The 23,965-nt window shown below is 52.6% G+C and overlaps 1 protein-coding gene across 15 annotated transcripts in view; it reads left to right on the top strand.

Annotated features, from left to right (window-relative positions):
* Positions 1 to 23,965, top strand: part of RAP1GAP2 (RAP1 GTPase activating protein 2) — a 206,957-nt gene that overhangs the window by 178,093 nt on the left and 4,899 nt on the right. For 14 of the 15 annotated variants that reach the window (XM_019755481.2, XM_019755478.2, XM_019755488.2 and 11 more), the window contains 10 exons: positions 4,169 to 4,240; positions 4,718 to 4,804; positions 6,090 to 6,224; positions 14,470 to 14,607; positions 16,439 to 16,557; positions 18,985 to 19,098; positions 19,317 to 19,434; positions 19,887 to 20,013; positions 23,178 to 23,254; positions 23,634 to 23,672. In XM_019755481.2, the coding sequence (XP_019611040.2) occupies positions 4,169 to 4,240; positions 4,718 to 4,804; positions 6,090 to 6,224; positions 14,470 to 14,607; positions 16,439 to 16,557; positions 18,985 to 19,098; positions 19,317 to 19,434; positions 19,887 to 20,013; positions 23,178 to 23,254; positions 23,634 to 23,642 (996 nt within the window). In that variant the 3' untranslated portion in view covers positions 23,643 to 23,672. The remainder of the gene's footprint in view (positions 1 to 4,168; positions 4,241 to 4,717; positions 4,805 to 6,089; positions 6,225 to 14,469; positions 14,608 to 16,438; positions 16,558 to 18,984; positions 19,099 to 19,316; positions 19,435 to 19,886; positions 20,014 to 23,177; positions 23,255 to 23,633; positions 23,673 to 23,965) is intronic. The other variant, XR_002139499.2, reaches the window with a different exon arrangement.

The following is a 23,965-nucleotide window of genomic DNA, read 5'->3' as shown; positions in this document are numbered from 1 at the left end:
TGTCCATATACATATTCATGCTTCTCTGTCATTATGCAGTTTTAGCTGAAAAGTTGGAGAAGCCATGATTTGGTCATTTCCTGGAGGGCTCCAGGATCAGCTGCTTTGACTGACAGGGAATTTCCTTCAAACAGCTGCTGGATTTGTGGGTGGAGGCAAGTTTTATTCATTCAGTGCCTATTGTGTGCCAGGGGTGGAAGTGACATACAGAACCAGCACTCAGGGAAGGGACAGAAGAGCCAGTGAGTGCAGTTCAGCCACTGGGCCGCTCCAACAGCCAGCTGGTTCTTTTGAACAGCCAGTAGAGGCCTAGATAGGGTTTCCAGGCCGGAATTCCCATCCATTCTCAGGAATTTTTTTCGCTTTTCTGTTCCCGAATCCCGAGAAAAGTTGGTTGGGAAATCAGGAAAATCGGCTCCTTGAACTCAGGTGGTTGGTAGTATCGGCCATCACTTTGTGGAAACGATTCATCGTGGAAAATATATCTCGGGATTTGGGAACGGGAAAGCGAAAACAATTCCTGAGACCAGGCGGGAATTCCTGCCTGGAAACCTTAGGCAGAGAGCTACCGGATCAGAATCCCCAAAGGAAAGCTGTGTGATTGGAGGGTCTCCCAGACCCGGCCAGGCAGTCATGTACATATGTGTGGCTTGTCTCCTGGGCCTCTGCTGGCAAAATGGGGCCTCTTGTGGACATTTAGTATTTGCTCTTAGTTTCTGATAGGAAATGGAGCTTAACTAACTGACTTCTCCACTTTCCCAAGAGCTCAGTGGAGTGGGACAATAGAAAAAAATTAGAGGTCCAAAAAATACCACCCCAGCACCAGCTTTGATGCTGGAAGCCTTTACTGAGTCTTCCCAGCCAGTCTATGGTCCAGGAAAAATCACTGTCCTCAGGGAGGTGGTGAGAAGCAGAGACGTAAGGACCCACAGGAAGAGCCAGGCTGTCCCTGGGATGTGGGACCTTGTGTTCTACCTGCCAGGAAAACGTTGAGGTTGTCGGGCAAGACCTATGATTGGGGGCAGGGAGGGAGACAGACTTCCAAGGTGCTCCCCATAGCTCTGTCCCTCCACACCCCCAGCAAACCCCAGGGGATGAGCAGATTGAGGAGGGCCTGGTTAGATCCCTCAAGAGGTCCTGGGTGAAGCGAGACCTTAGCTGACCCTTGCAGGCTTCTGGGCTATGGCAAAGGAGGGTGTGGTTTCCCCAGGGGCTGAGCAATGTCCCAGGCAGCATCCCCTGGAGAGGATGGGGTGGGAATGTGCAGAAAGGGGCCCCAGACTAAGAGGCTCCAGATAGGAGCCTGAGGTACTTGTCCTGGGCCTGCCTCTGACTGCTGTGTGACCTTGGTCCAGTTCCTTCCCTCTCTGGGCCTCTGATTCTGTATGAAATGAGGAAGTAGGACTAGACAACCTCTGAGTTCCTTCCAGCCCTGACATGCTGCGGGAGAGGAAAGAGGGGGAATTGAGAAACAGGTGTGTGTGTGTGTGTGTGTGTGTGTGTGAGAGAGAGAGAGAGAGAGAGAGAGAGAGAGAGAGAGAGAGAGAGAGAGAGATTAAGAAGTGGTTTGGGGGAACGCTAGTATTTCAGGTATCCTTCATTAGGTGCAGATCAGTAGAGAAAGTAAAAAAAAAAAAAAAAAAAGCGCTGGTGACAATGGCTACCTCTTACCGGGTCCTTGCTCCATGCCAGTAAAAACACGGTCTTCTTGAACCCTCACATGTCTCTGGCTCAGCAGGGCCTCTCATTAGCCCTGTTTTACGGGAAATTGGGGCAGAGAGCTTAAGTCACTTAAGTCCTGAGGCCACAGAAGCATTGGCGCTGGAGTCTCCCTGTCCAGGTCTCTGGTCATCATCCCTGAGTGGTCAGGACAGGTGGGAACTTGGCTCCAAAGCTCGGGTGTGCATGAGATGTCACATCAGATTATTGTTCAGACACAAATTTTGTCCCCGTCCTGCCAGGTTGGAAGGAAATTCCAGCTGAGCCATCACTGGGACCCCCTCCTCTCCATGCCTGAGGTCACCCCGTCCCTGCCCCTGAAGTCCTGCAGAGGTCTCAGGAATCTTATGCGCAGCAGACCACTGAGGAGGAGTCCTGGCTCTGTGGCCCTTCCCCTCACTGCTGACATGTTGTTTGAGCAACTCCATGGTTCTCGAAGGCTTCTGGGCCACACTTGGGCATGGGTGGGGATCTTGAGTGTGGGGCCCTCTGAGGTTGCCCACCTCCTGGCACACCCTTATTCCTCACACCCCCCAAGCCTCCTTCCGCTTTCCACCTCGAAGAATCTCTTCCCCAGAGTCACCTCCTGCCTCTCTCCTAAGCCCTGCCCTAGCCCCTGCTGGGAGGCCCTTTCTGAATTTAGAAAACAGGAAGGTGGGGCTGTGTGGGGGCAGCTTCTGCTTTCAGCCCAGCAACCCAACCGTCCCCCAGAGGAGGGAACAACAAAGGCCCGGCACTTTGTTGGAAAGGGGTCAGGAGAGGAAACACAATGGGGACAGAAGATGAATGGCTGTCACAAGGAAGGATCCTGTCCTCTGCTTTTCTGACGTGGCTGCTGCAGTGGGCTTGTCTGGCTGGGAGACCTGGTGGATTGAAAAGCATATATGAAGCCACTTACCCAGTCCGCACAGCCCATCTAATGTGAGCCTGAGAAGGAGAGAGTATTGAGATGGGAAGAGGGGAGAGCTGGGCCTGGCCTCTGGCCTCGGGCCAACCAGCCAGCCTCCCCCCACTATCCCCCCACCCCATTCTGGCTCTGAGGGTGGACTTTTTGACTTGTGCCATGGGTGCATTGTGGGTGGTGGTGGGGAACTGTGTTTGGCAGTTGGAACCAGCCAGAAATCATGGCAGCCAAACATACCCTGGATCCTGACTCTTGGCACTGCCATTTGGGCCATGCAGACAACCTTGAGCTTGGGGAGAGAAAACCTTCAGCTTGGTATTGACCAGCATCCTCCTGCTCCCTTCCCCTCCAGACCCAGGCAGGGCCTTTCCTTGGCCCGGCTCCAAGCTGCCTGCTCACCCATTGTGGCAGACTCTCAGCATCTGCCCTACTTCACAGGCCAGGGAGGCTGGCGGCGTGCCAGTGCCAGGCTCACGTCAGCGGCCGCCTGCCTGGGGAAGGGAGAGGGCAGCGTCTCCAGAGAGGCCTGCAGCCTCATGGGCTGAGAGCAGGTGAAACCAGGGCACCTGCCTGCAGAGGGGAGATGGAGGTGTGGGGTCATCCCAATCCTGGGAGACCCCACACACAGCCCCTGGATGCTCCCCATGAGTTCATGCCTTGCCAGGCTGGCCAAGGCACATGCCCACCCAGAGCCTGGTACACTCCTCTGCAGCATACTTTGATGTCCCCCACCCCCAGTTCCCAGCCTGGGCCCTGTGCTCTGTTCGTTCAAGCCAGCCTGACTGACCCTGCATGTGGGGTCAGGATTCCAAACACTAGTCTGCCCACCATATAGAAGCTCTCGGGAGTGTTTAACGGGTGCAGGTTCTTGGCGCCGTCCCAGAGCCGCTGATTCAGTAGGTCTGGGCTGGAGCCCATGCAACTGGTATTTATTGTTTAAACACTTGCAGTGATCTAATGTTTCTGAAGGTCTTCCTCCTGCCCTCCCGGCCGCCTGTGGCCAGGTTTCGGGTCAGTGTTGTGGAGAGACCCGGAGCAGGGTCTGGATTCTCTGTTCATCTCTGTGGGTAAATCACCTGGGTGCCTTGGGGACCACTTCCTGTCTCTGGGCGTCTGTTTCCTCATCAGTGAAACAGGGCTAATCATTCTCACTGTGCCTTCTCTGTAGGCTTAGCCTCCCAATCCAACGAGGTAATGAGATAAGGCCTCTTGGAGGCTTGTGCTGCATTAGAATTAGGGACCCAGGCTGCTCCCCAGCCCTGTCCAGTCATCTTGCCGGACTTGCTTCTGGCCTCCAGCATCACAGAAGAGAGCACGTGGATGGCGCCATGGTGTCCAGCCCCACTGCTAGGAGCTCTGCCTTGCTGGTGATGGCTCGCACAGGCATTCTATTTGTATTCTGGCAAGGAGTGGAGGGAGAAGAGGAGCAGATCTGCTGTGGGAAGTGGGGCTCCCCCAGGGCCCGAGCATGGCATGTGCAGTGCGTCATCATCACCCTCAGCTTGGGTGTCTTCCCTCCCGGCCCACACTGAGGCTCTGTTTCAGGTCTCAGTCACTGCGCGGGAAGATGTGCCCACCTTTGGCCCACCTCTGCCCAGTCCCCCTGTTTTCCAGAAGGTAAGAAAATCTTCTTTCTGCTCTTCTCATGTCCAAGACTCCAGGTTCCCATACCTCAGTGGCAGTAATTGGAGTGGGACTGAATCTGGGCTGGGAATATCAGGAGGACCATTGGCAGGGTTGGGGGAGCTCCTTACTTGGACCATTGGCAGGGTTGGGGGTCTCTCCCTACCTCTCCTGCTGCCAGCCTGACCTACCACAGGGCACTTGACAGGGTGTTTGACTTTCTGCTAAAAGAAGCATTTTTATACTATGCTTCAGTCCCAGGCGCCTTGGGCAAAAATTGTGGATGTGGAGGGTTGATTTCCTGGGACACAGGGAAGTTGGTTTCCATGCTGGCATCTTAGCAGGTGGGCTTGGCCTGGGCTAGAAATGATCAAATGCCAGAAAGGACCTTTCAGGGGATCTCCCAGACTTTCCATTCTGCCTACGCGTTACTGAGACTGGGAGCGTCCCGGGGCTTCTTGTCTGTTCCAGGGCCCGGAGTTCAGGGAATTCCTGCTCACCAAGCTCACCAATGCAGAGAATGCTTGCTGCAAGTCGGACAAGTTTGCGAAGCTAGAGGTGAGAGCGGGTTTTCTGACGGTCTTCCTCCTGCCCTCCTGGCCACCTGTTAGCCAGCCTCTGTTGGGGGGCTGTTTGGGGGGGGGGCGATGAGCACTGTCTTTGCCTCTGTAAGCCTTCAGCCCTGTGTTGATATTGGAACTCTGTCTTCTTTTGGAAGCTAAATCCAAACTTCCGGTCTAGTCAACCATTCACCAATCATTTATTGAGCACCTACTATGTACCAGGCTCTGGTCTGTTACCTGGGATATGGGCATAAATGAGATTCTGTTTCTGCCCTTACAGAGCTCACAGGCAGGTGGGAGGGGCCATTACTAAAGAGACAGGTGTGGTACAGAGTGCCAGCCCTGGGCCAGCCCGGGGCTGTGACTCAGGATGGTGACTGCCTCTGCCTATGGCGGACTGGGATGTATTCAGGGAAGGCTGCTTGGAGCAGGTGGCCTGTGAGCTGCTGAGCCTTTTTCCAGGAGGAAAGAGTAGGGAGGGTTATACCAGGCATGGAAAACACAATGAGCAAAGAATCAGAGCATGACTTCGTGAAGGAGCTCCAGAGGGTTTGATATGGCCTGAGAGAGGGGCTCATGTGGGGGTGGAATGGGGGGAGACTCAGTTGGAGACATTGGTTCAGTCAGATCAGCAAGCGCTTTGAGCAAGAGGTGGTGGGGCCCTGATAAAGTACTTAGGCAAGAGAGTGATGACAGCTTGCTTCTACTGGGCATAGAAGGAAATGATTTGGGGTCAGTCGGGAAGACTTGATGGATTTCTGTATATAATGGTGGGGCCAACTGGAATTGTGGGGCGGCTCTTAGGCCTCAGCTTGGGCTCTTTGCTGACATGGGCACCGGTGGAAGATGAGCTCAGGCAGGACCTGCTCCTACGGGGGTGCCTGCAAAGGCTGGGTTGCTGGTCTCGGTAAATGGCGCCCCCTGGAGGTCATACACATGGCTCTGGACAAACATCTGGATGGAGCAGAGCAGTGGGCAGTTGGGTATATGGATATGGAGCTTGGGGCAGAGATCTGGGAGTCAGCAGGGGTGGAGCTGGGAGGGTGGGATGGCCCAGGGAGAAGGGGCAGAGGGAAGGGAGCAGAGGGCTGGGCGCTGGGCTGTAGTGTTAACTGCAGCATGTGTGAGCATGGAGCCCAGTCTGTCCTTAGGTCACACCATCACCCGGATGCAGTTGACTAGAATAACAGCCCTCAGGCTAGATGTCTGGAGCCCCCAGGGAGAGGGCACATCTCTGTCTTCAGTGCCAACTCCACAGACCCCACCCTCTTCCCTTCCAGGATCGGACGAGGGCCGCCCTCCTAGACAATCTTCACGACGAGCTCCATGCCCACACACAAGCCATGCTGGGACTGGGCCCAGAAGAGGACAAGTTTGAAAATGGGGGCCACGGGGGATTCCTGGAGTCTTTTAAGGTACGACAAAAGAGTGGCTGAGGATTGTTGTGGCAGGGAGGTGTGGGACAGACAAGGGCAGAGGTCTGAGGTCTGCAGAGCCCAAGTGCCAGCCTCAGGTGGCAGGACCAGCCGGGGCACCACAGGAGTTTGCAGAGGGCCGGGCCTCAGGAAATGTGAGTGGTCGGAGCAGCCAACAGCGTCTGCTGCGTCCTCCACATCCTTCCTTAATCTGGATCGTCTCCTCCTGGCTGGGAGTCTGACAAGTAGGGACAGGGACAGAGTTAGCAGCGGGAGAAGAGCCAGTGCAAACCACGAATATTATTGCTTCCATCTGCCTTCTTTGTGGTCAGAGCCCAGGGCAGGATGGCAGGAGCAAGAACACAAATCTTAGGGGTCTTTAGCAGCCAGTGTGGGGTGCTGCAAGGATTCTTCCCAGCTGGCAGGGCACTGGGGGACCTGGTCAGGGTCACTGGGATGGAGTTAGAGTAAGTCCCTGTGGACTTTGCAAAGGGAAGAACTTTCTAACTAGGATGAGCTGCTAAAAGAAGTAGCGTGCTCCCTGTCCCTGGAAGTATTCAGGTGGTGCTTGGACAGCTGGCATGACGTAAAGAAGATTCATCATCGTATGCTTGTGAAGTGCTTGTTGGTCCACACAGCACTTGCACCCAGCATCCGATCTGAGCCTGGCTGTTACCCTGTGCAGTTGGCAGAACAGGTCTTATTATTTCCACTCACACACAAGGGGACAGGATGAGAGGCTGCAGGAGTGCTTAAAACCATACACCTGCTGAGAGGTAGAGCCTTGTTTCGTACTCAGGTTTTCTGGTTCTTAGGTCAGTGTTCTGCTGAATTGCCCATTGCAGAGTGATGGGTAAAGCGACAGTGTGTGGGGTTGGGGTTAGACCTGCCTTTATTAGAAACGCCAGCTTTGGGATCCTGGGCATGGTCTTTACAGTCTGTAGGCCACAGTGTTTTCGTCAACAGCACAGGAATGATCAATAGGACCTCTGTGATGGAGTCATTGGGAGAATTCATTGAAATAAAGTCTGGAAAAGTTCACATGGCCTGGAATACAGTAAATGCTCAGTGAAAGTGTGAGCTGTTATTATTATCCTGGAAAGAGAAAGTTTACCACACATTATCCCGTCTAAAGCCTCACAGCTGCCCTCTGTGCCCTGTGGGGAAGGCTATTATTAAGGGTATAATTATTTTGGTATCATAATTCATACCCAATTTTAATAATTATGAGCATAATTTTACATGGGAGGCAACTAAGACTCAAAGAGACAAAATGTTTGTCCCAAGTCACCCAGCAAACACGGGAGTTACAGCTGGGTCTGCTGGATCCCAAAGCCTGTGTTCCCAATGGCTACATGATACTGCCTCCCGGTTCCCCGACTCGGTTAAGACTCCACACATGCGAGCCTGACCTGGGAAAGCCTGGGGTTCATCCCTGACGTCCGGGCTGCACCTCAGAGAGCAGGGCAGGCCTCTGCTGGCCCTCATCGGGGCCAGCTGCTAAGATTCCTCACAAGGGCGCGGGTAGGAGCCAAGCTGCTTGTCCAGGCTGGTGGGAGATTCCTGGGACATCTGTTTCAGTCCTGATGGACAGTGGCAGCCAGCGTGAAATAGGAGAAACTGGGAGACTAAGAGGAAAAGGGGACAAGGGGAGAAGAGAAACCGGGGGGTGGGGTGGGGGGGGCGGGGAGGAAGGTGGGGAAGGGGGAGCCAGGTAGGGTAGCCTAGCTGAAAGGGGTGAATATGAGACTGGGTAAACACGAAAACCTTCATAGGTTCCGCCCCATATCAGATCAAGTGTATCAGATACTCCCACATCCCACAGTAAATGTAATTTATATAAGACTTCAGCTGTAGTTGACTGGCGAGCATAATGTTATGTTTTGCAGCCGTTTAATGAGGCGTTTGTTGCTTTCAGTTTTGTTGGTTTCTTTCTGTATTTTGGAGTTAACAATTGTTTTTCCAGGTTTCAAATATTTTTATAACCTAGAAAAGCTTGTCGGCTGAGGACACTCTGCCCACAGAGCCCAGTGGATTAAATGTCCCGGCAGCTGCATACAGGTTGTGCGTGTTAAAGGACAGTGGCCTGAGGCTATTTTTTCAGTCCCCTGCCTCTGGCAGGAGTAGCACTTGATCTCTGTTGGACTCCAGCAGGTCTGACTAAAGGGGTTTCCGAGAGAGGAAGATGCCTCAAAACTTCATCTTTACTTGTCTTTGATCCAATAATCCAGGGAATTTTTCTTTTCCACCTTACACGCTGAAGATAGACTCGCATCTGCATTCTGCTTCCATGCCTGTGTCCCAGGTGGCCCTGGGGGGTGAAAGAGGGGGGCTCTTACAGTCGGTCAGTCGCACAGAGCAGCTTTTCTGCCCTCCCTGCTGGGGCACACAAGCTCTTTTGCCCTGTCCCTTCCATTAATGTCCTCACATCTCCCAAGCTGTGGAGGCCGGTGCTGGGACCAGGCCAGGCGCTGCAGCCTTGCAGCATCCAGTGGCCTGGGGGATTCTGATGTGTGGGCCGAGCCTGCGGCCAGGCCTGTGGTCCGTCTCAGCTCAGGAAACTGTCTCTAGTTTGGGTATTTCTTCCTGGGTGCTTCGGCTGGTGCTATGGTGTCAGATTTGTTGACATTCCTGAGGGCGTTCCTTACCCAGACCTCTGTGAGATCCCTCTTGCAAGACGTGGTGCATGGAATGGTCCTAGGAAGAAAAGTTACATGTTTTATTTCCTTCCTGTCAAAGTTCTCCTCTCACAGGCACATGGAAACATAACTGAGAATTCCCAGGGCTAGAAGCGATCTCAGCCATCCACCCCCTGCTTCTTATGACTGTTCTTCCCCACCCTGCAGTGCAGTGACCCTTTGTCCCTCTCTGGAGAAGCAGAACTGTCACTCTCCTAGGCTGTGCTCCTGGCACCTCACACCACTTAGAATAGCTCTTCTTCACATCTCTCTTCAGCTCCATTGGCTGTCATTGCAGTGTTTCTTCCATGAGAGAACAGTTGGTTTACGGACGTCTAGACCTACTTCTCAAATTGAGATGCTTGGAGATATTTTCAGGAATCTGCCAGTTCTACAGACACTTTGAAATTTTGCATTTTCACTTAGCTGAAAATATAAAAAAATATATTTTCAATTATAGAGACCGAACTTTTACAGTGAAACTCACCATTGAAGGACATGAATAAATACATAGGTATGTTGCAAATGCAGCCACAGGACCACTGGTGTTGGGAGTCTGTGGACATGTTCTTGGAGTCTTGCAAGAATATTTTTCTTTATAAAGGAGCTGTACATTATTCACCTTTGAAAAATACTGATCTCCAGACTATTGTTCTTCAATGCCATTCTCAGCCACTGCCAGCTGTTGAAGTTTCTGTTGGTCCCCAGTGAAATGAAAAGAAAAAGTGATGCTACTTGACGTACCACATATGTCCATAAAGCACACGGAAGCCCCATTTTGAGAAACCCCGAGCTAGCCCCACAGACCTCATCATGCAGAAGGGGAATGGAAGACCAGGGAGAAGAAGGCCCCCCAGGGGCCCCAGAACTGGGATCACCCAAAGCAGGGAGCTGTCAGGTGAATTTCTCCCAGCCTTTGAGGGCCACTAGTAGTTAACGCTCTGGTCTGATCTGACCCCTAGTGGCAGGAGAGGAGCACCAGGCTTCCGATATTCTCAGCAAAGTACCCGCAGGCTGGGGCAGCTCATGGATTGGAGCTCTGGACTATCTGAGTGGAGATGTGGAGGGATATTTCCTTCTCCCGTCAGTCTCTGTCCTTTATGTGTGCTGCTAGTGGGACAGAAGACCCTGTTCTGGACCTCAGAGTGCTTCCTGATTAGGGGCCATGGCGGTGGGCAAGGAATTTCATCTTTCTCTCTAAGGGCCCCTGCCTTGGCTGCTTGCCTGGTACAGGTAGGCACGTCCCCCTTGGTGGTCATCCCCATGCATTTGGTCCCTTAAGTTGAGTTTGTTAAATGGAAACAACTCACAGAAGCCATTTGTAAGGAAGCGAGGTTTGTGGCTGGCCCGGAGGAAACATGTTCCCTCCGTGATGCTAAGTGGTGTTTGTATTCCCGGCTGAAATGAAGTGACATAAACAGATAATGAGAAAGTGATCCCATCCCTTCTTTCTCATTCCCCTAAAAGAGAACTTGTTCAAAAGTAAGCTATGATGTGTGCTGAGGGCTGGGACATCATGGTGACTGAGGATGGGTACAGAACTGGAAATGACTAGCTGGGAGGAGAGCAGACTCAGGATAGCCAGGGACAGTTGTGTGAAACATGGAATGGACTGGTCTAAAATTCCGTGGTTTAGAAATGGTAAGATTTCAGCTCGATGCGCAGCAGAACTTTCCAAGGGACAGGCTCTCCACTGCTGGAACAGGCAGCCTTGAAAGCAGTGAGCAGCCGGTCCCTGAGAGGAGGGTGGATGAAATGTGGCCCGATGTCCAAAGGGCTGAGTAGGAGAGGGGCCAGATCGTCCCTGGAGACCTCTCGATGCCCATACAAAGGCTGCACGGGCCTGTCCTTTTCTCTCCTGCCTCCCTCTTTCCATATCACTGCCCTCTGTTCTCTTCTTCACCCTGTACCCGTCTCTTCTGCCCAGCGTGAAAAGGCTAGTGCTTCCAGCTCTGCATCAGAGTGAAGCATGAAATACTTTAGACCATGTCACTGGATGCTTCCGTCTGAAAGGAGCATTATTTAGATCTCTCTCTCTCTCTCTCTCTCTCTCTCTCCCCCCCCTCCCTCTCCCCCTCCCCTTCTCCCCCTCCCCCTCTCCCTCTCCCCTCTCCCCTCTCCCCTCTCCCTCCCTCCCTCCCCAAGAACTGGGAAGGAGAGTTAACCTTGAGCGAGCAGGTATCATGCCAGGTATTTGGCACACAGCATGTCATCCTCACACAGGGACTGTCACCACGTTGCAGATGAGGAAACTGTGTCTCAGAGAGGTTCACACACCATGCTGGGAAGAACAAGACTCAAATCCCTTCCTGTTTGCTTTGGGCAGCAGACGGCCACCCTGTCCATCCCTGGGATTCCCCGTCAGCCTATTATCTCCTCAGATTTATCTCACTGACTCAGCAGGACCAAGGGCATTTGAGAAGATTCTTCCCCAACATCAACCTTGCAGATTTTTTTTGAGGGGAAGCCAATCACTTGGTTTCTAATCACCCTTAGTCCATCCACCTGTTGAATTATATATGTTCACTCTGGACCACTTTTTGGGCTACTGGTGCCCCTTCAGCTGGGGCCCAGGGTCCTGGATTTGGGTCCTGGCTCCTCTCTTACCTGCAGGGTGACCTTGGGCAATCATTTACCTTTCAGGACCATTTCTATCAGTGCCTGTCCTCTCTGCATCTTAGAGTTGTAAGGACTCAATGAGATCTTGTATGTGGAGCTCAGCAGACAGATACCATCACACAGGGCTTATTCCTCACGTCGAATCTTTGCTGGACATGGATGGTGAAGAATCCATCAGAACATACATGAGTAATTGACATGTCATAGTTGATGACCGTCGTGGTGGTGGCACACAGGAGGGCGCCAACAGAATGTCATGATGCTGAGGTGATGGAGCACTTGACTCATTTACGGAAACTGGCTGTTTATCCAAGGACACCTCAGAGTGGTACCACACCTTTCCTGCCCTCAGTTTTCCAAAGGGCACATGACTTAATGATCTTTGAGTGGTGGAATGAATAGAAGGTGCTGGCTGTTTTAACACATGTTGCAGGAAACTGTTGCTAGGCGACTGTTCTGTGGTCTAGAAAGGGAGAGAGAGTTGACGTCCCTCCAGGGGGCGTCTTTGACTCAGACAGCAGAGGCTAGATGACATCAGCGGTGCGAGGCTGGTGGGCTCAATGCCTCATTCAAGAGGAGCTGGTCTTCACGGTGGTCATATTTACAAATGGTCCTCTTTCCTGAATCAGCTTTCCATGTCAGGATAGAAAGGCAGGCAGGATGTGGGCCTTGGCCATTCCTGCACTTGGAGAATTCCTGATCTTGGGGAGAGCTCCCCGGGGCATCTGCTATTTGGGGTGGGAGCAGAATTCCTGCTGATTTCTTGGGACTGACTGTCTTGCTGTAGACCAAGCTCTTCCCTTCATGCTTCAAGGGAGGGAAGAGGGTTCATTCTTCCACACGAGACCATCTGTGTGTTGGCACATGGAGTGAGTAAGCCGACGTGTTTGTATGTGTGTGGGTTGAACCCGGTGAGGACGGGAGCAGCGTCCACACATTTGTCTTTCTGTGTCAGTTTTCTGAAGCCGAGGTTCCGAGTCCACCCGACCTCAAATGCCTCACACAATAAGGAAAATCCATTAACTCACTTAACGAAAAGGCCCCATGTGGCTCATGGCTCAGCGTGGTCATCGGCAGCCAGATTCCTTCCCTTTTCCCCTCTGCCATCGCCAGCTTGTCAGCTTTGTCTCAGGCTTGATCTCTCACGACCCAACGTGGCTGCTGTGGTTCCAGGGACAGACATATCACATCTCTTTTAGGAATTATTAAGGAAACCTTTCCCCAGAGCCCCTAGCAGATGTCCCCTCATGTTCCATTGGCAAGAGGATGGGTTGTGTGACTGCTCTAGACAGGTCAGAATTTACTCCTTTTGATGGAAGAAGAGGGGACATTGGACCGAACAGTGGTTCTGCCAGCAAGGAACGTGGCCTCGATGGTACTTGCACGTGAGCAAGTAATGATATGTGCATCCACGAGTCTGCATGTGCCCCTGAGGCCGTGGGGGCCCTGGACAGCTACTGAATGCAGAGGGAGGACCCCCACAGGCCCTGCGTCTTTTCACATTGCCCCAATTTTAGGAATGTGTCTTGTTTCCCCTGCTGACTTGTGCACTCCTCGGAGGCAGGGTCCATGTCTCACCCTTCTTTACACTCCTCCTAGAATTCTCCTTGTTTCTGGCACAGTGCTGGGCACACCAGAAGCACGTGACAAATGCTTGTTATTAACAATTAGAGTAGCCACTTTTACTGGGTGCTTATGATGTGCCGGGCTCTCTGCTAAGAGCTTTATATGCATGGCTGCCTGGCTGTATTATTGAGTGACTGAATGAATGATTAAAAAGAAGTGATGTGGGGCTTGGGGACTACTGGAGAGAAACCTCCCTTCCTAGAAACCTCGTGTCATCTTTGAAGGCCTCCAGAACCAGGGAGCATCATCTTCGTGGTAGGTGGAATTCCCTAGGACTTGACTTATCAGGAAATCCTCCCTTGAGTTGAGCTGAGATCTGTCTGCCTCACTATAACCACTACCGTCAGGTCAGGTTCAGAGGAATTCAGGCCTGCAGAGCAGTCTGAGGCGAGCGACCATCCTATCCCAGGTCCGCCTCTGCCGTGGGCTCACCAGTCTTCATTTTAGCTGTTATTCTCGTCGTTGCATGCACTGACCATCCTGGTTTCCCCTCCTGGGCCGGTGTACCCTTTTCTGTTGGTGGCCCAAAATGGGCACAGGGCTCTGTGTGGCCTGGGCAGCTCTGGGCCCTCCGAGATCCCGCACTTCAAGTCCGAGCGTACGTGTCCTGTTTGGGCAGCTGCACCGGGCGGCAGGCTCGCATGGATGACGTTTTAGCCCCTGCGAGTGTGAGTGGTGGCTCAGAGCACAGTGAGAAAGAGCCCCTCTCATGGTTCCCCAGTAGCAGACATATTCCAAGTTGTACAAGGCACTCTTTGGGGTGGCAACAGAAGGGATACCCAGTGTTTAAATACAGAGGGATGCTTAGCTTTCTGCCAAAAAAAACAAAATGAAAAAAACCCCCATCAATTTGGGGTCAGGCACTTGTGTCTGATCCCCCTGCGATCCTGCTTGGATCATGTCGTTTCCAATTTACAGGTGAGGAAGCTGCATCTCAGAGAGGTTGGTAACTAGACCGGGGCCACACAGGTTGGGTGAGCTGTCTAAGCCTCACTTTCCTTCCCTGTAAGGTGGGCTAACAGCCTTTGTCCACCTCGCAGGGGACCTGGGGCACTGACCCCTCAGACTCTCCCTGGCCGGTGTCCTCTCTAGCCTCTGCCAGCAAAGAGCCACCTATGCCCGCAGCATGTGAAAATCTTGTGCATATTGTAGTGATTAGTGTAGGGCCACCAAGGGGAGAGAGAGAGACAGAGACAGAGAGAGAGAGAACGTGAGCGTGCACACGTGTTGAGGGCTGTGTCTGCACACCCAGCCAAGAAGGTGGGGTCATTGCACAGGCCTGGCTCCAGCTCTCAGGCCCCTGTCACCTGCTGTCCCCACAGAGGGCCATTCGCGTGCGCAGCCACTCCATGGAGACCATGGTGAGCAGCCAGAAGAAGCCTCACGGCGGGGGCCTCCCCGGCAGCCTCAGCGGGGGCATCTCCCACAACAGCACGGAGGTCACCAAGACCACCTTCTCGGTGAGTGCCCACGGACACTGGGGTCCCCCAGGTCTCTGTGGGGGAGGGGTGTGTTCACCCAGCCTTGGGCCAGGCGAGTAGAAGAGGGTGAGCTAGATGACAGAGGGAAACTAAGGCTGCATGAGGGTGACCCCAGGCCCTGCCCTCTGAAGTGGAGCCTCCGTTCCAGGCAGCACCTGGGACCGGCCCAGACTGGAAGCCTTCTGTTGTCCTGTTCTCTGGGTTTCCCCTTGGGGCCAACCCTGTGAGATGGTCCTGGGGTATGTTTCTCTGCCCAGCAGCTTGGGACCCATGACTGTGAGAGGGGTGTCCTTGCTTTGTTATTATCAGTGATAACAGTAGCCGCCCCTGAATGCTGTGTGCTAGGCACTGAGCTAAGTAATGCCTGGGCATTATCTCATCCGATCCCCATAACAGCGCTCTAAGGTAGGTCCTGATGTGTCCTCCACTTTACATTTGACGAGAAGGAGGCTAAGAGGGGTTAAGGAACTTGCTACAGGGCACCTGGCTAAGCCGAAGAGCTGGGGTTTGGGTGCAGGTTGCACTGACCTCAAGGCTTCGCCCTTAGTCACTGTGTATCCTCCAAGGAAAGAGCCTGGCAGGTCTGTGGGTTTGGGTCTGGTCAGCTTGCACCAGGGCCAGGCCGGATGAAAGAGCCACATAATTGGGCCTTTTATAAAGCAAAGTGGCTTTGAATTCGTGTAGGTTAGGGTTTTCTTCTTTTTCTTTCTTTTTTTAAAATAGCAGGATACCCACCATGATACTAATGATTAGTATTATAAATCATCCTGCATAGTTCACGTAATTTACCAGGTATTTTCATTGCTCTTATCTTGTTGCTCCCAGCAGGTCTGTGAAGGGAGCAGGGCAGGGCAGTTACCTCCAATCTGTGGATGAGGAGAAAGGCCCAGGGAGTTTTGCCACTCGCCTAGGGTTGCACAGCACGTGAATGGCAGAAGTTGGGGCCTGGGTTAGAGATGTGGCAGGATCTGAAGATTGGCTGCAGGCTCCCATCTCCCCCGCTCAGTCTCCCACCCTCCCTCTTTCCCGCGTGTGGCTGAAGCAGAACCTCATTCTTGGCCGCCGCCCCTGCCTGTGCGTGCGCGTGGCCCTGGCTCGGCTGCTCTCCTTCTGTCTTGTTACCGTGACACCCGGCTTGGACTCACTTATTTGCAAGGAATGGATGGAGAGTCAGGGGTGCTGGGTTCTTGTGCTCATCCTGCTGGTGATTTGCTATGACCTCGGCCAAATCCCCTCCTCTCCTTAGTTTCCTTACCAGTAAAGCCAGAGGTTGAACCAGGTCACGTCCAGGGCTCTCTCAGCTTTGTGGTTCTCCATCTGTGAGCCCCTGAATCCCTTCACAGACCTTCTGGGAGCAACAAGATAAGAGCAGTGAAAATATCTGGTAAATTACGTGAATTATGCAAGATGATTTATAATACTAATCATTAGTAGCATGGTGGGTATCCTGCTATTTTAAAAAAAGAAAGAAAGAAAAAGAAGAAAACCCTGTCCTTCTCAAAATGTGGGGCTCTCCTTAGAGTGGTCCTGACCCCATGTTCCTCCAAGGATTCTGGACTTCGGTGGACTGTTACCCGGGGCCTTAGCATCTGGCTTAAGAAGACAGGAAAATGGGCTGCAAGTGGCTTGAGCCTCGGGTCTCAGCTCCTGTTACACAGATCCCAACCTTACTGGCTGTCTTGCTATTTCCTGGCATCTCTTCCAGGCCAGTTAGAAGGTTGTGGGGGCTATTTGTGGACAGGAAAGGGGATGATGAGGAGGAGATCTGGGTTTGTGGTGTGAACACTCATTTTGGTGATTTCATTGGCAGCCTCCAGTGGCGGCGGCAACAGCGAAGAACCAGTCACGGAGCCCCATCAAGCGACGGTCGGGGCTCTTCCCCCGTCTGCACACGGGCTCTGAAGGCCAAGGGGACAGCCGGGCACGATGGTAACTGTCCAGTGTGGGGTTCGTCAGTTTCCTCCACCACAAAAGCTGTAGGATGGCCACTTCGGGGAGGGCTATGGCTTCCTTCCAACCTGGCCCACACCTCAGGCCCCTGTTTCTCACTCAGCTCTCTATCCACCAAGGCAACTTTGGCCGTCTCTGCACTGGACTTCCAAAGTTGTTCTTGTTGCATTTGGACCCAAACTAGATTTTTCTCTTTCTTTGCTTCCATTTTCAAAACTCACTTGTATGTCCCCTCTTATGGAAGCCTTCCCTGATTCTGCCAGGCAGAGTTAATTGAACCTTCTTCCTTTGGGCTTCTAGAATGATTTTTTTTTTTTTTTTTTTTTTTAGCAATACTTGTATCATACTTCACCTGTTCTTGTTGTCTCTCTGACTCTTCAACCAGTGAGCCCATTTGTTGTTTAATTTAGCAAGCAGCATTTCTTGAGCGTCTGCCATGTGGTGGGCTCAGTGCTCAGACAAGAGCTACAGAAGACACAAACCTGCCTTCCAGAAGCTTATGGTCACGTGAGGGAAAGGGAGGCATTCAGGTTGACTTCCCAGTTTCCAACCTGTCTGCCTGTCGCCCTGGATGGGGGCACCAGTCCCTGAGCTTGGGCATGCAGGATGAGGGGCAGGTTTTTGGAAGAGGATAAAAAGCTCTGTTTGGAGCGTGGACATGTGAGTGAGTCCTGTGGGTCACTCAGTAGAGAAGCCTCGATTTCTGAGTGGTCAGAATTGCAGGAGGTGGGAGTCCCAGGGGTGGAGAGGGTGGGTAAAGACAGGTCAGTGAGTACAACCAGCCAGGGGTGTGTGTAGAATGCCTGGGGAACACCAGCATTTAAGGGCACGTGGAGAAAGGAAGAGCCAGTGAAGAAGCCTGGGAAGGAAGGAGAGCAAGGACGGGGAGAGCTTGGAGAGGCGACATTCCAGGTGGGAGGGTCAGACATGCAGAGAAGTCCAGCACAATGACCTGAACCCCTGCTTGGGTTGACAATTAGGAACTCATTAGTGACCTCGTTAAAAGGGCATGGAGGTACTTCATGCCTCTAGGATGACTGTAATTAAAAGGACAGATAACAACAAGTGTTGGCAAGGATGTGGAGAAACTGGAACCCTCATGCATTGTTGGTAGGAATGTAAACTAGTGCAGCTCCTTTGGAAAACAGTCTGGCGAACAGTTCCTCAGGGGGTTAAACATGGAGTTACCACATGACCCAGCACTTCCACTCCTGTATATCCAAGAGAAAGAACACATATGTCTGCATAAAAACTGGCATACAGATGTTCATAGCAGCAGCATTTGTAATAACCCAAAGTGGAAATGATCCAAATGCCCATCACTCGATGAATGGGTAAATAAAATGTGGTATATTCATAAAATGGAATACTATCTTGCAATACAAAGGAGTGACGTACTGATATATGCTACAGCATAGAGGAATCTTTAGAACACTGCTAAGTGAAAGAAGCGACTCATGAAAAGACTACACCATGTTGTATGATTCCATTTATGTGAAAGTCCAAAGTAGGCAAGTCCATAGAGATAGAAAATATATTAGTGGTTGCCAGGGGCCAGGAGCGGGAGGATTCAGGAGTGATTGTGAATGGGTCTGGGGTTTCTTTTAGGGGGGATAAAAATGTTCTAAAATTAGATTGTGGTGATGGTTATGAATATACTAAAAACCACTGAACTGTACATTTAAATGGGTGAATGGTATGTGGCTTATATTTCCATAAAGCTGTTAAAAGATAAAAGTGCCTTGAGGACAGGGCCATTATGTCCTCAACAGTGGGCACAGGGCAAATAGTGGGCAGCGGTACATGGTCTTTGTTAAACTGTAGCAGAAGAAGACCCTTGGGCCCTGGGCTGGGAGTAGCCCATTTACCCAGATGCCCTTCCCAGCACTCAGGGCTGCCTCGGCACATGCATCCAGGGAGCTCATTTTGTAGTCTGTGTGAGGGGGCTCCCTAGAGTTATGCAGCGGTGGCCCTGGCAGCACCCCGAGGAGTACATGTACACTGTTGTTTTCTGGCTGTGGCGGTAGATTTTCTAGACCCCACTCTATTCCCTCTGTAGCCTGCTCTTGACCTAGAGCTCTGCCAGGGTTTGCCTGCTTGGGTGGGGGGTGGATTTGGGCATGGGGGCATCGAGCCAGGACTCCTGTCTAGTAGCTGTTGACTGTCACTCAGGAACCTTGAGTAACCCTTGCAAAGCACAAAACCCTGTTGTCTGCGCCTGCAGTCTCTGAGGGGGGCTTGGGTGGAATGGAGGTTCTGGTGGCTGTGCTCTGACAGGGGGCGCTGTGACCCCACAGGCCCCCATGGTACTGAGAGCTGCTAGGGGCTTTGTCTCAGGCCTGGGGCTCAGGTGGGAGTTGGAGACCGGCCCCCTGGCCTCATTCCTCTTCATCCTCATTTCCTCAGTGACAGTGCATCCAGCAACCCCAAGACCCCGGATGGTGGGCACTCTTCTCAGGAGATAAAGTCTGAGACCTCATCGAATCCCAGCTCTCCGGAAATCTGCCCCAACAAGGAGAAGTAAGAGTGAAGGTGGGGGAAGGGATAGCTTTAGCCACTTGGCGTTCTGGGCTGTATCTCCGCTCCGGGCACCTTTTGCTGCGGGAACTCCCTGGAACACAAAAGCCAACAGGCAGGGTGATGGGGCTGCTGGCGGGCAAGCTCAATCTCTGTGAGGCCGCCCTGCCCTGCCCTCGGCCCCGGCGTGTGAGCAGGGCCTGCCTCCCTGTTCCCTCCAGGCCCTTCATCAAGTGGAAGGAGAATGGCCGGGCCAATATCTCCCGCTCCTCCTCCAGCACCAGCAGCTTCAGCAGCGCGGCCGGGGAGGGCGAGGCCTTGGAGGAGTGTGACAGTGGGGTAGGTGTGGCCCTGGCCAACGCTGGGGAGTGGGGAGGGCACCCTGGGCCCAGCCAGACACCCGCTCTGTGTATTAAAATAGCTACTGTGGGCACAGCCCCATCCAGGCTCTGCACATAAAGGGGAAGTGTGGAAACTCCACCCTCTGGGAGCAGGGCTTTCTGGGGTTGCCCTGGCGTGACATAGGAGCAGGAGCAAAGGGTCAGAGGCCAGGCGGAGTGGTGCCCCTGCCATGGGCTTCCTGGCTGGAGAGGAGAGGGGTCAGTGCTTCAAGGGGCTGGGTCGGGGGCACTTCCTGGGGGGTGGAGGGGAGAGTTGGAGGCAGCAGAAGGAAAGAGTGTGTCCAAGTGGGGAGTGGAGGGCAGGTGCTGTGCGGGGTCTGCCGAGGTGCCAGCCACTCTGGGGGCTGCCGGGGGTGGGGCTGGTCTCACTCACCCGGCCTCTCTCCCCAGAGCAGCCAGCCGTCCACAACCTCACCCTTCAAGCAGGAGGTGTTTGTCTACAGCCCGTCCCCAAGCAGCGAGAGCCCCAGCCTGGCAGCAGCCGCCACCCCCATCATCATGAGCCGGAGTCCTACAGGTCGGTGGCATCTGGTGGTGTGTCCACGTGACCACAGGCAGGCGCTGGAGCTGTGCCCTGACAATTGCTCGTGGGGCTTGTGCCCCAGGTGTACTAAACTGGCCCGTTTCCACCCCAACTCCAAAGCGAGAGGCCCTTGAGCTCTGTTAGCTCATGGTATCTGTTCATCAACCTTAAGAGGCCTGTGTTTTTGTTCTCTCCTTACTCATGGGGAAACTGAGGCTCAGAGAGTTCAGTGATTTTTTTCTGGAGGAATTGGGATTGTGTGAGTCGAAAGGTGAGGCTCTTTCCACTGACCCCGTCACTGACTCAGGGCCGCCCTGCCACAGTGATGGTCCTGAATATACGAGGATACGAGGTGGTGAGAGTTTTGCAGGTAGAGGGGACAGCACATGAAGCAAAAGCCTGGAGGGAATCAAGAGACTGTGTTCTGGAACCGCACATGCGTCAGTGTGGCTGAAGTTCGTGGAGGGGGTGGGTGAGAGAGGAGACAGCAGTTGGAACACCAGGCTGAGGCCACCACGGAGACCGTGGTGAAGCCACTGGAGGGTCGTAAGTCTTGGAAGGTTTTTAAGTAGAGAAGCATCGTCAGCAGTTGAGAAGGGCTATTTTGGTGGCGGCAGCTGGCTGAGTAGAAGAGGTTGGTGGGGAGCAGGTACAGGGAGTGAGATCAGTGCGGGGTCCCAGTGAGCGGTGAGGGGTGACAGGCCATGGACCTAGGGGTGTCTGGAGCAATGGGAGAAGCACGTGGATTCAAGAGCTGCCAAGGAGGTAAAATCTTTCGGGCTCAGTAGTGTGGGTTCAGGGAGAGCAAGGAGCGTGGGCCTCTTGGGGTTCTGCGATCCCTGCAGTTGGGCAGAGTAGTAATAACTGGCTCTGGGGAGAGGGTGAAGCGTTGGCACCTGAGGGGCATCCAGATGGATGTGTACGGTAGGTACTGCTGAGCACTGTGGGTGCCTAGAAATCAGAGCCTCGGTCTCGCCCTCGGGGAGGGCAGCCCCGTGTAGGGCACGCACAGGACTCTGGAGCCTGCGTCCTAATCCTGGATCCCCGACTTATTAGCGGTGTGACATTGGACAGGTTACTGAGCCTTTCTGTGCCTCAGTTTCCCCAAGCAAAAAATGTTGGGAGGGGAATCGTTTCTCCCTCATGGTTGGTTGTGGGAAGATTAAATGAGCTTATGCTTGTAAGAAACTTACAACTGTCAACCTAAGTGTTTGTTAAATAACCGGAATAGAACGATCGTATAATCTGTAGCTCTCACCTGGGAGCGATCTTGCTCCCCAGGGCACATTTGGCAAAATGTCCTTTTGATTTTCTCGACTGTGGGAGGAGGGTGCTGCTGGCATCTAGCGGGCAGAGGTCCAGGATGCTGCTAAACATCCTACAATGTGCAGAGCTGCCCCCACAGCAAACAATTATCTGGCCCAAATGTCAATAGGTTGAGGGTAGGAAACTCTGATCTAAATGATGGAGACATAGCCAGGGCCAGTTCAGGTGCGTCCTCTTGCTCGGTTCCCTTTGGCCGGGTAGCTGTGGAACTGGGTCCTCATCCTGGCTACCTGGACAGGCCGACCTTTCTGAGCCTCAGTTTCCTCATCTATAAAGTGGGGATAGTCATACAGATTCCATGATTAAAAAAATAAGGCTTAGTTAACTATTGAAGAAATGAATGAACGAATCCATAACCAAGCTCGGCTCCTACTTGGTATTAAATAAATTTCAAAATAAATAAGGTTTTGAGTAAAGGGAGGTGTAGAGAGTGTCTGCGACTTGCTGAAGGTCACCCGGAGAAGAAGGGGACCTGGGATGGGCCTGGTAACTCCTGCCTGGTGCTTACTGCATCCGCCGTGGCCCCCCCCCATAGTATTTAATGCTGAGCGGCCGCTACCTCTCACCCTCAGCCCCATGGAAGTTTTCCTGGGACCCACTGGACCATCCCTGCCCTGTGGAGACCTGGAAACCTGTTTTAGGCTGTCCAGTGGCATCTGGGAAGAGACAGGGTTAAGGGGAGGGAGGTGGCCTGGAAGGGCCTGACATCCGTCTTCCATGATCTCAGATGCTCCCACCATCCACCATCCGTCATTTCACACCTGGATTCCCTGGGGCCCTGAGAGGGGAGTGGCGGAGAGGTGCTCCTGGTGCTGGGTGGGGCTGCTTGACGGAAGCACGAGTAAGTCAGCGGCCTCCAGCTGGAGGGTACTGAGCTGTCGGCTCCCTCCCCGGGTCAGAGGAGAACCAGAAAACCAAGTGGTCCCCTGTCCATGGTGTGCTGGTAAATATCTAACAACGGGCTCTCTTGCCACACACACACACACACACACACACACACACACACACACACGTTTATGTTTACTGTAAATTTTACTGATGTAAAGGACCTGAAATACAATTTATAAATAATGGTAAAATATACAATATTCTTCCCTATAAATCCCACATAGCCAACTGATGCTTACAGACACTTTTATCGATATGTGCCTAACCTTTGCATTTGTAGACAACTTAGGTTGCAAATTACAAACAAGTGTTCCTCTGACCTCAATGGTGATTGATATTATTCTGTCAGTGACACAAGCAACTTCTTTGCAGAATCAGACAATAGTTTTCAAATATTGGAAGAATATTTAATCAGTTATTTTTGTGCTGTTCACAGTGTAATCGCTATAGATACAACACAGTTTCAAGTTTAGCCTATACTGTGAATATTTTCTCCGTTAATTTCTTAAGTCTAGACAACGAAACAATAAATGAAGCTCTGATTTGTAGTGTTTGCTGATTTCTGTGGCCTTAATACTCCTACTTTGGCTGATCTGTAGCTACCAATGTGACGTGGAGTTGGGAAGAACTACCAGACAGATACAATAAACACCAATAACTTTAAGAGAATAGATAATAGTAGAATGTAGTGAACTAATGAGGAAGTGATGACTTTTGAGTGTTTAGTACTCTTGAGGAAAATCATTTATTTAATTATAAGTTTACATAATTTAATTTAAAAATGTGTATATCAACCAGCTCACAACATTTCTAAAAATGTAAGAGTTGGCTCTCGTGCGAAGTGGAGGGGACGAGGCCCCCGTTTCCTGGCCTCCCTGTCAGGTTCCTCCACAGTGACCTCTCTAGTTCCACCCTCTCTTCATGGGCATTCCTCTTTTTCCTAGATGCCAAAAGCAGAAACTCCCCGAGGTCAAACCTGAAATTCCGCTTTGATAAGCTCAGTCATGCCAGCTCCAGTGCGGTAAGGACTAGGGGTAGGGAGGTGGCAGGGGGAGCCTCCTGCACCCAACATTCCAGCCTCTTCCAAAAGCCAGACTTCCCTCCTGGGGGCACATCCCACCAGGGGAAGGAAAGCTCTGGTCAGATCTGGGGGGATGCTGTGGGCCCCCACATAGTGCAGTCAGTCTGGGGGGTCGCCGGCCACTTCTGCCACACGTCCTGTGTTGGAGGCACATCCTGGGACACACACAGGTGTGAGCTCTGGACTGTTGGCTCTGGGGGCTTCCGGTCCCTTCCTGAGCTCACTGGAGAGCTGAGAGCTGAGTGCACAGAAGCTGCAGTCGGTGGGGATTCTGTCGTCTAGTTTTATAAGACGCTTATATGGATTTTTCTTGAAACAGGGTCACTAATATAGAAGAGGAGTCCTTCGCCTGTCAAAGGTGGGTCAAGTGTTTCTCCTGCTCTGGCCACATGATCTGATAACCTGAGAATGGCCAGAGATTCCCTGACAGCTGGGGAGGGTCAGTCGCCTCTTCCGAAGCCTATGATGGGGAAGAAGGCCAGTGGCCTCAGGTGTGGATGGGAAGCGTTGTCCTAAAGGATTGCCCAGACTCACTGAGGCCATCTGCCTGCCCCAGGGGAGTCTGGTTGAGGGGCAGGGGCCTGGAGCCCACCTTCCTCCCCTGGAGTAGGGAGCCCTCAGTTTGCCCCCTCGCCTCTCTGCTCCAGCCAG

This window comes from Rhinolophus sinicus, linkage group LG15 (assembly GCF_036562045.2).
Source record: "Rhinolophus sinicus isolate RSC01 linkage group LG15, ASM3656204v1, whole genome shotgun sequence".
Lineage (NCBI taxonomy): Eukaryota > Metazoa > Chordata > Mammalia > Chiroptera > Rhinolophidae > Rhinolophus > Rhinolophus sinicus.
Note: the sequence above shows the minus strand (reverse complement) of the source record. Positions and strands in the feature narration are given on the sequence as shown.